Here is a 15,449-nt window from a genome sequence, read left to right as displayed (position 1 = left end):
ATGGGCTGGTTGCAACGGCACCAACATCGCCAGTGGCAGCCAGCGCAGTCCAGCCACGCCCGATTGCAACAACAACAACAATACCAACGATCATCACAACCAGCAGCAGTGGCAACAACAGTCCAGCAGGTGTGAATACAAAATATGCAACCAATGGGGTGCAAATACCCAACAGCAACAACAATAACAATGATAATAATTTTAATATAATCAACAACAACAATAGAAGCAATAAATTCAGTGCCAACAACAATAGTCATAGTAGTGGTAGCAGTAATGGCAATGGCAATGCTGTTGGTAATGGTAATGGTAATGGTAATGGTAATCGTAATGCCAGAAGTGTAAGCCATACGAGCAGTTTTTGTGATATCAACGGCGGTGCAGCAGCACCCGTACCACCGCCGAAAAAAATTGTAACAGCAACCATTATACCAACAACAACAAATCTACTTCGTGATAGCAATAATGTGCCACAGCAACAACAACAATCACTACCATCATCGTTACACTGGCATTCGCCGCAAATTGTCAAGGAGTCAGCGTATCAGCAGCAGCAACAACAACAACAACAACAACATTTGCCGCAACGCAGCAGCTCGTTGTTGTTGCAGCGGGACGGACATGTGAATATGTCAAATCGTTTGCGTCAGCAGCAGGTAAAAATATCTAATAAAAAAATAAAATAAAAATTTTAAGGAAAATAAACATTGAAATATTTAAGCAGAATACATAAAAAAAAAAATTAAATGGGAAAAAGTACAGTTAGTAACTAATTACTCGAACATTGTGCACTGAAATTTGTTCTACAAAAATGTTTACCTTTACTTAAGCGCTTTTTGGTAGGGACGCTATTAAGTACTTTTTTGTCCTCTAAATTATTTAGCGAATTCTAAAACTTGAATCGAATTTGATTTCGATATGCGCTCTGCTGATCCATTGCTTGAACATTTCATGCTTCGTTAGAAGGCAAACCTGTATTTGTGAAAAACAAAAAATCAAACAATTAAAAAGTAATTATCTATGCACTTAAAATAACTTTCATAAATTATGGTTATAAAAATAAATATGTAAAATATTCACACATCCCTTCAAGCGCTTCAAATAAGTTAACAAAACTAAAAAAAAGTAGTAAAAATTTCTAATAAAACAAAAGTAAATATCAGCGTTCCAGCACGTATTCACACACACACACACACATTCTCTCAGAAATTCGTATAGAAAAGCGTATGAATTTGTTTATCTCGAATTCGCTCACACACGCGCACACCTTCATCCGCAAAAGCAATCAAACCGCTCCGCTCCACCACCACTCCAAGTGCGCTGATGTCATCATTACGCCAGCGCCAGCGTTTCAGGTGCCTCTGACGCCCGCAACTCGATTTGTCAGAGCTCTCGAGCGGCTCACCCGCCTCTTTGTCACTTTGTTTGCGTACTGCTGGTTGTTTGTTGTTGTTTTGTGATTTGCGCAGATTGATATCAAATATTTTTTACTTAATAAGATAATTAATTTTTTCCTATGTTTTTTTTTTGTTTTTTGTTTTTATTTTGCATTTTGTTTATTTAGCGTCGGCGATCTACAATGTTGAAATTTATTTTATAAGCTTCTATTCGGTTTTTTTGTTCGCATTAAATTAAGTGAATTGATTGCGTGAATTAAAATACATTATTTATTTGAATTAAAGCGAAATTAGACTGAGGAAGTGCGGACAAAAAATGTTCAACGTAAAACCAAAAAAGTGGGAAGTGGGTTCGAATCCATTAGAGCCAGCTAGATTTGATTCAACCTATGGAAATTCACATTTTGCCGGCACGTATTCCGGTATATTGAGGAAATTTTTTAGCCTTATTTATTTTTGTTTCTTGACTTGTGTTTGCTTTGTGTTTGTTATTAAGATTTGCTTTCATATACATACTTGTTTACGAAATTGTTTACTTTATTATTATTTTGTGTGGTAAAATATTTAAATTTTAAAATAAAATTTTTAAGCGCTTGCTTATTTTTATTTTACTTATTATTATATTATTATTATATTAGATCGTCATTATTTTTTTGCTTTAGCATTTCGAATTTTCAAGCAACGAAATGTGTTTAAATTTTGTTGCCGGTTCTTAAAAATTAAAATGAAAAATTAAATAATTTAAAATAAACTTTTTTTATAAAAAATGTGATTTTTGCTTAAATGTCATAGTTTAGTAAATTTTTCGTTCTCTTTGCTTCTCGAAATATTTATGCGATGGAATTTTTGTTATAGTTTTTTACGCAGCTTAGTACCTAATACCTTCCAAATTGCTAATTAGTTTTTTAAGGGGAAACCATCGATGCCGGTTTATGAAAATTTCATCCGATTTTATTCAATTTAAAATATTTTTGTGTTAACTTATATACTATTTTCAGCTTTTAAATTTGTCCTTTTAATTTAAGTTTTAAGTTTTCGAAATGTTGAAATTACTTATCCTTGGGGCAACTCAAGTATTACGAAAGCAGTGATTTAGTAGTTGGGTACGCATTTTTATAAATCATTAAATTTTTGGGTAATACAGTGCAAATTGCTAGTGGCTAAGAGTTCGCGTTGATTTTAATAATATAACAAACGCTTTTATTCCCCGTTTAGCATGCAGATGTGCTCGAAATGTTAAAAATATTAAAAATTACCGAAACCTCTTAGCTACTTGAAAATTGCACTTTATTATACAAAAATTTAATGATCTATAAATTTGCATACCCAAAACCAGAAACTACCAATTTTTTTGTTTTAATTTTGGTGAAAATTTTTTTATATCGTTTCAAATTTTTCTTGGGACATTTTTCGTTTTGGGGCACCCTTCTATTTTTTTTTAACTAAATATGTAACTTTATTATGTAGCATTTATTAACTGGAACAGGAAAATCGATTTAATTCAAAATTTCTACTTTTTCCTTTTTTTCTGCACGTTGTACTAAAAAATGTAAAACAAACAAACAAAAATGCAAAAATTAGGCTCAACTGGTGTCTTGCAAATTTTATTAGCATCCATTAAATTGAGTGAAAAATTATGACTCCAGTGAGTTGTGAACACCAAATGCCAATTTTAACCACTGTGCATTGGTGGTTACGTAATACTTGAATAGCCCCTTTACATGATTTTATGCATATTTATTATTTTCAAATTTATTAATTCATATTTTTCTTTTCAAGTTTTTTCTTGTTTTTATTTGTTTATATTTTTTTGATGATTTCGATTTCTTTAATATTTCTTAATTTTTTGATTTTTTCTTAAATTTTTTGTTTTAAAATTTTTCGGATTATTTAACTCTGACGTTTTCTTAAAATTATGAACTGTATGTATTTACACCTAGTTTTTTACATTTTTGATTTCAACATTTAAGTTTCTTAATTATTCTCAAACCCAAGTTTTTGTGCTTTATTTGCGATGTGTTCGAAATCTCGTTCAGTGGTTTTTCTTCTAATTTTATATTGGTTTTGTTTTACATTTTTAACTTCATTTATGACACGTACAAACACCAGCGTCGCCCAGCCTAATTTGGCGCTCATTGAGGCATTCCTCAACGTTTTCATAAAAGCTTGTAGCCCACATACTAAGTTGTCATTTGTTGGTTGGCCCATAAATTTATAAGGTTTTGTTTTGGTAGCTTAAAGTAGTTTAACACTTACCTTATTTTGCCAAATTGGCCATTCACTGAAATGTTGTAGGCAAAAAGCAGTTGGCGAAATATGGCAATGCAGAAATCGACCGCTTACATACATATGCATGTACATAAATTGTATTGATACCAGTACTTCCAAATTCCATTTTTCTTCCTTTTTGAGATTTTGAAAACTGTAGAGCTGCTCGGTATTATCGCACCGACATTTTGAGAAAAGTTGAAGTCGTAGGAATTGTTTATTTAGGTATTAACATTTTTTTTAGACATTAACATACAAATAAAGAATTACCACTACTACTACTGCTATCATAAATTACAAAAAAAGCTTCAAAAGTACCAAGTATTCAAAATGGATTTTTTTTTACAAACACGCAAGGTTTTAAATTTTTGCTTTTACCACTGTAATAAGCGCTAGCTGGAGATCACAAAACAACAACAAGAGCCACGGCATTTACCTCAAGTTACACTTTCTGCGGCTAGGCCCCTCGGCCTCCACTCATTATCTCAACAACCAACAAAAGTAACTTCAAAACAGAGTAAAAAAAAAACAAATATTTGGAAGAGCAGCTTGTAGAACCTTCTTCAACCTCCAACAGAGTTCAAGAGCGCTGTGACATAAGCGATGTAAACAGAAATACAAGCAGAATAAAATGTTCAAGAATTTGGTATAACATTTGCCATTTTTTGTCCTATACATATGTACATACACACATTTGTAGATACATATTTATATGTATTTCATTTAGAGCTTAAAGTTTTTTTCATGCGACGACTTTTTGTGTCTCATCGTTTACATATTTTTTATCAGTTAATCACTTCATTGTCACACCTTGCTAGCAAACAGCTCACCTTCCTTCAGTTTAAGCCGTATTTAATTTGCTTAGTGCACAGATTTGGTTTTGGTTGTGATGAGCTTTAATTACTCTGAACTGACTTCTAATGAAATTTTACATTGAATAAGATTCTTAATGCCATTTTGATGGGTGCTTATAGTTTTTGTAGGCCATACAATCAAAAAAAAAAAAGAAGATAAATAATTAGTCATGACGATACAAAGCTCAAGCAGGATGCCGGACTTTTTAGCCATAAACAATTTTCACTGATACCATTGTTATGTGAAAGCTCTGAAAAAGCTTTTGAGAAATGTAAAAAATTTTGAAATAAAACGCGATTTCTCCACACTTGCTTAGGATCATCTATTTGTCGAAGTCAAAGCTTAATACGAGTCATTTTTAATTGAAAATGATGTTTTCTACACAAGCTGAAATCATTTTAAAACAAATGAAAATAAATTTGGGACGACTAAAAATAAATGAGGCAAATGCTTGTCAAGCTCCAAATCACAATTTTGATCCCTTTAATGCGGTGATGAGCACCGCCATGCCCGCGGGCAAAGCTCTCTTAAGCTTTCTATACATTTTGTATAGACGCGTGCAGAGTAAAAGCTCTCTCCGTCCATCATTGCATTAAATCAGTTTTCAATGAAACGATAGATGGAGAGAGCTCTGCAGCAGTATATATATAAATATATAATAAAGGCGGTGCTCAACGCTGCTTTAATGATACATAATATGAACATATTACGTTCTTAAAAATTTTGTAATTCTAGCAGGAAAATTTCGTAAAAACTCGGAAAAGTTCAAAAGAGCGATTAAAGCTCCTTATCTACATAATAAAGAAGGCAACTTTGTGCGATCTAAAATTAAAGTTTTTAGTTGGCTATGGATCTTAGTTGGTCACTCTATGCGCCTGGTAAGCTTTTTTAAGCTTTGTGCAAATTGTGTATTTATGCAGGAACAACACGTAAAAGCTCTTTCTGTGCCACACTTCTCAGAAATATAATTTTAATATACTTAACAATAAAAACATATTTGTTTAAAGATCTGCCTACTGCACTAAAAGCTTCCTCGACTAGTGAAAGCTACTTAACTTCTAAAGCGGATACTACTTTTTAATACAAATGAGAGAACGTCCTATGTGTTTGCCGGCTTAAACTAAGTAATTTTTATTATTGCTTTTCTGTGAAAGCTTCATGCACAAACTTGATTCGCAATAATTTTCAATTTTAACAATTATTATGTGAATTTCAAAAGCTCCATTTCAGCGGCAACACATAAATCCACGAAACACATTTCTTATTTATTGCTAATTTATTTCACAGCCTTTGTTTATATTTATGTATTTGTTGTTGCAATTACCTGCTGTGCGTTTTAGTGCGTTTCCCATAGTGCAAAAAGCATATTTTATTGCTGTTCGCTGACGTCTGAAGCGCTAAACATACATATTTGGGCATTTCGCGTAAATTATGTGCGTATAAAAAGCGGCAGCATTGTTTGCGCCAAAGAATTTGTTACACAATTTTCTTGTAGCCGGAAAATACAGGCGAAATCCTCTATGTTGGCAATGGAAATTCGTTATATCACTTTGCAGCGCTTTTTCGCAGCTTAATACGCGCTCACGCGCCCAGCTTGAATGTCGAATAACGCCGGCAATTGGTTTTTGCGAAATATTATTTTGTCTAAGAAAAAAGCAGTCCGACTCTTACATTGTGAAATTTATGAGTAGTTTTTGTTGTTTTAATAAATTTTTTGTACAACTGTTTTGTAATGCGAAATTTATGTGCATTTGTTTCTTCGTTGTAAATCACTGCCGAGCGTTTTGCATTTTTTGAAGGTTGCCTTGTCAGCGAAAAAGTTGCGAAAATGTGAAAAATATGGAAAAAAGAGTTTTGCATTTTTCATAAAATATTCTGCCCCAATTGCTGATGTACAACGCACACACGCACGCATGGCATGTATCGCTTTCGTCTGTATGTGTGCAGTGCATGTCAACAAATAAATACCTGCAGCTCGCTCATTGTGCTAGCGTGCGTGTGGCATGCAAATAAACGCGCTCACCACTCAAAATGCAGCAAACGTTGAAAGACATATCCTTGGGTGGCGCGATTTTTTTCTTCGCACTATATTTGCAATTCCCTTTTCACGCTTTCTTTTTTACACTCTCCTTTTTAGTTTTTGCCTTTTTTTCCTTGTTGTGCTGTTTACATGCCGCTTGTTGCATTTATACCTCTCCGCCACGCGCATTTGCATATTCGTGTCGCTGCGCGCTCGTCGCTATTAGCTACTGCCATGCCCGCCCTGCCACCATTCTCCCACGCCATCACACCCACATTGAAATTATGCAAGCAGCCCTTCTAACACTCCATCGCTGCTTCGCTGCTATGTTTGCCTTTGCTTCCGCCTGCACGCGCTCTGATGGATTGCCAGTAATCACACTTGACAGGTTTCCAATGTGGCAGCCACGGCAGCAGCTCCAAAACAATATGAGTGTTGCTATTTGTATACATCTTTTGTTGTTTGCTTTTTGTTGTACCTACTTTGTGTGTTGCATGTTGCACTTATGTATTGTGTGTACATTTCGTTGCACACTTTCTACCAAACAAAGCAAACATTCGTGTCACTTTTAACCGGCTTTGGATGGCGAGCGTGAGTAGAGATATCATTTAAGGCGCACTGTGGGTTTCGGGTGGTCCTCTGGGCAGTGGCGTTGATGGTAAATTGTGATAAAGGGTGGAAGAGTGCTTGGTTCTTGCGCCCTAGTATGGTGGCCAGCCTCAGGCAGACACTACGAGGTCGGTAAACAAAATACCTTACAAAGAGCCCTGCCCATCAGAAGCCCTGAATCTAGTTCTCAATATGTTGCACATTGATGTATGCCTAAATGAAACCGCGATGTACTCAGCAGTACGACTCAGTGAGTCTGGGCTGTGGAGATCGAGAACTTTTGGACATAGTTCAATTTTAGGCCTTACCTCGATGGTATCAAGCCTGGATTTTGGCTTGAATGTACAGGTGCAGTTTCTATCCAAAACGCAATGCAGCAGCCGATAAGGAAGCTATCTGTATCTACACTGACGGGTCCAAGATGGACTACGGTGTAGCGACAGGGGTATATTCCGAGGAGCTTGGTGCCAATGGATCCATGTATGTACGTACTGCTAAGTAACCTCGCAAGGTCCTTTGTCCGAATCCCTTTTAGGTCATTTGCTTCTAAGTACGTTGATCCTAGGAAGCCAAGTCTGTTCCTGGTGAGGGCTTCACAGTGGCACATAATGTACTCTGCTGTTTCCTGTTCTTGGTTGCACAACCCACATTGGTCAGAGTTAATAACTCTTATGTTGGAAAGTGTTTCATTACTCTATAGTGGCCAAAAAGAAAGCCTGTTACAATTCTTACTTCATACCTACTGAGGTGAAGGAGTTCTTCGGTGCTTGTCATATCCGGATTGATGGACTTGGCCTGGCTTGGCCTGGCAAGGTAACAACCTTCTGTATTTGTCCAGTAATGTTGCGCTTCGTTCTTCATCCAGATATAGTAGTTTCGTCTAACGAGGCTCCATGGCAGACCGGTAAAAGGTCCTGGGCCTATGGATCCCTGTGCAGCTCCTTTTCTGGCCAGAATATCTGTCCTGGTGCCCATATGGGGCACACCCGGTTCAAAACTTGAAGACAGTCTTACACCATATTTGAGGTTACCTCGTGTTTGGTTGCCCCACTTTCTATATACTGCCCCAGACATAGTACAATGGCGTGAACCTGGGACTCAAAGACAGAGTTAACTTGACACATGCTGGTGAAAAGGAGCAGTCTGGGTGATATGCCCTAAACTCCTGCTCCGACGCCATGGTCTGTCTTAGAGTCGTCAGTATACCAGATATGGCTTCCGGGGTTTAAGTCGTTCGTTGTCCCAGTTATTCCTGTAGGGGGAAAAAGACCTAATATAACCCTGAGGGTGGAAGGGTGTATGGGCTTCTTGTCCCCTACACTGTCCCCTGAGGTGAGCCTTGCTTTAAACATTAGAGCCTTTTCTTATTACAATGTGTAGGGGAGGCAGGTCAGAAAGCACCTCGAAAGCCGCAGTTGGCGTTGTTCTCATCGCACTAGTGATGCCCACGCAGGCCAGGGTCAAAAACATATTTATCATTATTTATTCATTCGCTTCCATACTTAAAATTGTATCCGCCAAATCAAAGTGCTATTTTTTTGTGTAGGTATATGTGGTAGAGATTAAGGAGGTCTTTACAGAGCGTAACTGTCGCGTGGAAATCGAGAGGGTAACGATCAGAGCACTGTGTGTGTTAGTGCTCACGTCTGTTCTAAGACTCACTTATACCTACATAGTAATCGTTTGGAATTCTCAACTGCTGCATAAAAAATATACACCTTATCACTCAAAATCATTCTCAAGTGACAATATAATCTTTCTACATAAGGAATATGTATGTATATATTACATACCATACAAGAAACTTCATTAAAATACTAAGTCCTCCATTTTTTATTCTAAGAAACTCAAAGGCTTATTAATTACTTATTCGCTATTGTGAAAGATCACAACCATCAACTAATTCGCTCAACTTCCTTACGCCCTATACCCCTTTTACTATTTTCTTTTCAACATTTTCCCTCGAGGGGTATCTGTGGTGCTCCCCCTACTTAATATCAAAGCATTTATATACTTAACCCTCCATCCTGTCATCTCTTAAGTACCCACCCTCCTAATAGCCTATCAAGCAACTGCAGTCTCTAAGTGTAGCGATTTGTTTTTGTCATTTATGTCTTTGAGCAAACGCTCAAGTGCTGCCACTCTATGTGGCAAGCACAAAGTGTATGTGTGTGAATACAAGTGGCATGAGGTCGCCACTATTATTGCCGAGCACGCCACAGTTTTAACAGGCGCGCGTAGGGTTGACTACAGCTGTCGCCCCCACCCTGTCGCCGCCTCGGCTTTGTGTGGCCACAGACCTACTGGCCCATTCACCCCATTTGCGAGCTAATTAAATTACGCGAATTGTTTTGCTGCTGAAGATTAAGTGGCACAAATGCGCTGGGGAGGACGTTCATAATAACGTGTTAGGTGCGGCCAGAGGAAGATGAAAGCGGGCAGAAAAGAAAGTTTGCCTGCTTTCATTTGTAGGGTTGCATTCGCTGTTTATCTTCCACTAAGTTGCCTTTTGTATAATTAAATATGAACTAATTTCCGAGATTTCTCGTTTGCTGCCACAATGGAGCAAATGTCCGCGCAATCAACACTCCACTACTTGCCCATATTTCTCTCGACCGCGCTGATTGTTTTCCAACGCAGCTTCAAAGCTACACACAATTGGCAAGCGCTGCAACTGACCAATCTCGTCTTCTCTGTTTTTCAGGAGCAATTGCGTCGCCGGCGCGAAGAGGAAGAGCGCATCGCGCAACAAAATGAGTTTCTACGCAACAGTCTGCGCGGTTCACGGAAGCTCAAGGCGCTGCAGGACAACAAGGCAGCAGCACAACAGCAACCGGTTGCTGCGGAGCGTGTAACTGGTGTGGAGAATGAGGCGTATATGGACGATGAGGAGGTCGAAAAGATCAATGGTGAGCACAACAGTTTTTGAGCTTGAATGTAAATTTTTAGTCGCAAGCATTGTTTCTCTCTCTCTCACTCTCTCTTCAGGCTACGGCGAGCTGATCGCCGCGCTGACACGCTTGCAGAATCAACTCACCAAAAATGGCATGTCCACACTTGCAGGCCGAGTGTCGGCTGCCCACAATGTGCTGAGCGGCGCGGGTGTGGCTCATGCGCTTGCTGCGCGCACCGCGGTACTGCAGCGCCGTCGCCCACGGGTTGCCAACCCGGTTAGCGCAAATGCTTCTACGCTACAAAAGGATATCGTGGAACTGCTGACGCAATCGAATACCGCCGCCGCCATTGAGCTGGGTAATTTGCTGACGAGTCATGAAATGGAGGGTCTGCTGTTAGCGCATGATCGGGTAGCGACACTCACCGATGCCACGCCGTCACCAACGCTCAGCGGCACGAGCAGCCCACAGCAGACATCAGCAGGTGCCGGTGTTGCGCCAGTGCCTCTACCGAAGAGCGCAGCGGTGCGCGGCACAGCCGTGGCTCCACCTGTGGTGCCGCCGCCGCTAGCGCAGCGCAGTGCCATGCCACTGCCGCCGAATGTAGTGGGTGGAGCTGGGACACAGCACGCGCCGCCAGTGCCGCCGCAACATGGTGGCTTTATGAAACAACCGATGCGCGCCGATTCGCCGCCATTGAGCGCCTGCTTCGGCACGCTCAACGATCAGAACGACAACATACGCATCATACAGATTGAGAAGTCCACGGAACCGCTGGGCGCGACGGTGCGCAACGAGGGTGAGGCGGTCGTCATTGGACGCATAGTACGTGGCGGAGCTGCCGAGAAGTCAGGGCTGCTGCACGAAGGCGACGAAATACTCGAGGTGAACGGGCAAGAGCTGCGCGGCAAAACGGTAAACGAGGTGTGCGCTCTGCTAAGCTCCATGCAGGGTACGCTGACCTTCCTTATTGTACCGGCGGGAAGTCCACCACCGGGCGGCGGCCATCGCGAGAATGCCGTGCTGCATGTGCGCGCCCACTTCGACTACGACCCCGAAGATGATTTGTACATACCATGTCGCGAGCTCGGCATCAGCTTCCAGAAAGGTGATGTGCTACACGTGATTTCGCGCGACGATCCCAACTGGTGGCAGGCGTATCGCGAAGGCGAAGAGGACCAAACGCTGGCCGGTCTCATACCTAGTCAATCGTTTCAGCATCAGCGCGAGACCATGAAGTTGGCCATTGCCGAGGAGGCGGGGTTGGCGCGCAGTCGTGGCAAGGATAGCAACAAGGGTGCGACGCTGCTATGCGCGCGCAAGGGACGAAAGAAGAAGAAGAAGGCCAGCTCGGAAGCAGGGTGAGTAGCGAACATCTAAAATTTGTGAGGCTAAGTACTAATAGTTTTCTCATTCTTCAGTTATCCGTTGTACGCAACGACGGCGCCCGACGAAACGGACCCCGAGGAAATACTCACCTACGAAGAGGTCGCCTTATACTATCCACGTGCCACACACAAACGGCCCATTGTGCTGATCGGGCCACCAAATATCGGACGTCACGAGCTGCGCCAGCGCCTGATGGCCGACTCGGATCGCTTCTCGGCGGCAGTGCCACGTGAGTTTGGGGAAAATAAGTAATCGTTGCAGTAGGTTTGCTCGGCGTGCGTGGCTCGGCTGTAGAATGCTAAATTTCTCCTTACTACCGGTTTTCCATAATTTTGGATCAAAAGAGATTTTTTTTTGTATTTCTTATTAGTTTGTATATTACGAAGCTGAGTTCGTTAGCCGATTTTTGTAGTGGTTTTCTTTATCGAATTTTGCGACTTAATTTTCCAATTTGTTTACTTTTAAATATTTTTTTATTTGCATCATCACTTTTTAGTTTTTTTTTGTTTGCCTAAAAATATTTTTGCTCGCGAGATTTTTTAAACACTCGCCTTTTTATCAAAAAATTTTCCTGTTTCGTTTTTGCTTTTAGTTTTCTATTTGTTAGAGGAGAAACTGAAAAAGGGTAAATCTTCAAAAAAATATACACAAAATTAAATTGCACTCTTCATTTAGTTAGAGTTGAAAAAAGTTGCTCGAAATTTCAGTAATCGCAATCCCATTTCGTCCCACTGTGAAAATACTTCATGCTTTCCATCCGCTTTAATATATCTGATTAACAGTCGCACGCAGAAGTAATTAAGCGGCGATTTCCTTGCGCTCTACTTCACACACGGCGCACGCTGCGCGCACAGCCAAACCAACGCAGATACATCCGGCAGCTTGCCCTTAAATCCTTTCGTAGCCTTGCAATATAAAACGCATATTAAAGGCGCGCGACTACCATCTTCGCGCTCAAGAATATATTTGTTTGTAGGCCTGTGTCACTAACGACTTAATTGCTGCAGTCAAAGCCAAAAATTTTCATCTCCAATTCAATCAGCAGTACAGCGCTGTCAGCATCCTTGGCTTATCTTTTGCCGCAAAAGCTCATGCATACACACTCATACGCACACATAAGCTGCTTACCACAAGCACAGCATGCTTTTCATATGTCAGCCAATCTGTTACGCCGTGCCGCGCAAGCCGCTTACCTGCAACTACTTCAGTTCCACACCACCTCCACCTCCCCTTAATCTACTCATTTATTCTCACTCACTCTAACTTGCCGTCATACATACATACTTTATTTTTTATTTACCTCTGCTGTCTTCTCTTCCCTCTTCTTTTGCACCTTCTTTGCCCCGCAGATACATCACGTGCGCGCCGCGAAGGTGAAGTACCCGGCGTTGATTATCACTTCATCACGCGCCAAGCCTTTGAGGCGGACATACTGGCGCGCCGCTTCGTCGAACATGGCGAATACGAGAAGGCTTACTATGGTGAGTTATTTAAAAGTACATATGTACTTACATACACATACATGCTCACTCTGTGTTGCATGTGTGAGTGCTTTTCATATCCTATTTTTTAAACGAATTAAGTAAATTGCAATTTTCACATATCCTTGCATATTCTCTCAACTCTTCGAATTTCCTCCATCATTGCAGGCACCTCGCTGGAGGCCATACGTACAGTGGTGGCGAGCGGTAAAATCTGTGTACTGAACCTCCATCCACAGAGTTTGAAATTGTTGCGCGCCTCCGATTTGAAGCCGTATGTAGTGCTGGTGGCGCCACCGAGTCTCGATAAACTGCGGCAGAAGAAAATCCGAAATGGCGAACCGTTCAAGGTGAGTGGAAGAAAATTGTTTCTTTTATGATGCAAATCAGGAGCACATCTCTTCGACAAGTTGAAGAATTAAAGATCCAAGTTGCGATCATCTAGTAGTCAGAGATCCCAGTATTTGCCTTAGAATAAAACTCCACAAAAGCATTTAGCACTTTATTAAGTGCTGAAAGCAATACGCCTAAAGGGCTTGGTGTGGAGTTCTACCATCTTATAAATATTATTTTTCATCGCAGCCTTAGGTTAGGTTAGGTGGCAGCCCGTGTAACCAGGGCTCACTTAGACAATTGAGAGATTGTCCTTTTGTGATACAACATTCTGGACGGCACCCAATACTTAATCGATAAAACGCCCCTAGCCGATTATGTATTTACAAATTCGGCTAATCTCGATACCCCAGGGTTCCTCAGGGCTATTAAGAATGTAGGAGCCAATCTTAGCCTGGCAAATGTTGGGCACCTAAAAAGGTAGTGTTGGAAGTGATTCCAACCCCGTCATCTTCCAAGCAACTGCGACATACGGCGTCCGGTAGTATCCTTAGCCTTGCTGCGTGAATACCGATTGGACAGTGACCCGTTAAAACCCCCACCAAAAGTGAGAGCTGTGGCTTTGTAAGTGTGAGGAGTGCCTTCAACCGTCCTCGACCTCTTGGCTAGAAGGACCAATGCGATCGCGCATGTCCTGGTTTTCGCCCAGCGGTCGCTGAGCTGACATGAGGCCCATCTATCCAAAAGTGATCAATGACACTCGCAGCTGCTCTTTATCCGGCGATAACGTTTCACAAGTGCCTTTCCTGGCCAATTCGTCAGCCATCGAAAGCCTTACGTTAGGTCCCGGCCAAGGGACAGGCGCTATTAGGGTTCACGTTTCACCTTACTTTGCGCCCATGTTAAATGTTTTTCAGTTATGAAAAACTATAGCTCAAAGGCCTCTTAAAACTGTGCCTACGGTTCGAACCCGGGGGTGTCAGCTTCTCGCATCCTCTCTGAAGTATTACTCTTGAAATTCTGTTGGGATATTTTGCCAGGTTAGCGCAATCACCAAGCCTCGAACCTTGTTTACCGAGTGCCAATTAACTTACTTCGGAGCCCAAGCTGCAAAAGGCGATCTGTGGTTGCCTCAAGAGAGCGTCAGTTAGATCTACACTATGAGAATATAACGAAGTAGCGCTTACATCCGGGTTGTAGCTATCGCAGGTGGTTTTATGCAAGCGGAAAATTTCCGCATGACGCGAGCTCTTGAAGTGCTCCTTCAGACAGCGGTGCATCTAAAAACTCTTTCCCTGGCTCGTAGATTTGCATTGATAAAATTCACTTTATTATTTTGTTTTGGACTGAGTCGATCGTAGCTTACAAACTCATCATCTTTTGACTATCATTATTAAATAATCTCGTATCTCTTTCAGGAGGAGGAACTCAAAGACATTATAGCCACTGCACGCGACATGGAGGCGCGCTGGGGTCATCTCTTCGACATGATAATCATAAACAACGACACAGATCGGGCATATCAACAGCTGCTGGCCGAGATTAATTCATTGGAACGCGAACCACAATGGGTGCCAGCCAGTTGGGTGCATAACAATCGAGACGAGTCATAAAGTCGAGCTGAAATAAATAGAGTGCAAACGGAATGGAATTAAACGAGGCGGAAGTACGAGGTTAGGCAATAAACAGGGACCAAATAACAGGGCCCCTATTCCTGGCAGGGTAAGGAAATTAGAAGCAGCGAAAGTTAATTTGAAAAGAGAAATGAAGGCAATGAGCGTCGCAGCGGCGAAGGAAAACTGTTCATAGTAATATTGAGGTTGAAATTGTTATATGATTGCGGCTAAAGTCTGTGAAAGGTCGATGAAAACTCGAGTTGCCAAATGGCGGCTGCTTTGAGTGCTGAAATATCGATTTCAATATTCAATTCAATTCAATATTTTTTGGTGGATGATTTTCAGTTTTAATCAATTTGCATGTATATTTTTTTTTTTTTTGCTAAAAAACATTCATTTAGATTTAAAAAAAATTTGCATTGCTCGCTTTTGTACTCCTTAGCTGCTTATTTATCTCTGGTTACGTAAGCTTTTAAAATGTCCTTAAATTTCTCGCGATTGTTTTTTGATTTTAACCGAAATTTCGCCCACACTGCGACACTGTGCCTCGCCGCTTCGTATAGGTTTCTAGCATAGTACAGGATTTT

General features: G+C 40.9%; 1 protein-coding gene across 1 annotated transcript; it reads left to right on the top strand.

Moving 5' to 3' along the window:
• Positions 1-5: 5 nt before the first annotated feature.
• On the top strand, positions 6-14,931 carry sdt (MAGUK p55 family member stardust; the record flags this gene model as incomplete). Its single annotated transcript, XM_017634523.1, has 7 exons — positions 6-656; positions 9,854-10,058; positions 10,138-11,404; positions 11,465-11,661; positions 12,782-12,913; positions 13,082-13,263; positions 14,665-14,931. Coding segments are annotated over 7 exons (2,829 nt in total), but the record flags the coding sequence as incomplete, so codon positions are not given.
• Between the last annotated feature and the right edge of the window lie 518 nt (positions 14,932-15,449).

This window comes from Rhagoletis zephyria, unplaced genomic scaffold (assembly GCF_001687245.7).
Source record: "Rhagoletis zephyria isolate East Lansing unplaced genomic scaffold, Rhagoletis_zephyria_1.1 Rzeph_scaffold_13638, whole genome shotgun sequence".
NCBI classification, from domain to species: domain Eukaryota; kingdom Metazoa; phylum Arthropoda; class Insecta; order Diptera; family Tephritidae; genus Rhagoletis; species Rhagoletis zephyria.
The sequence above is the reverse complement of the archived record's forward strand: the minus strand, read 5'-3'. Positions and strand labels throughout refer to the sequence as shown.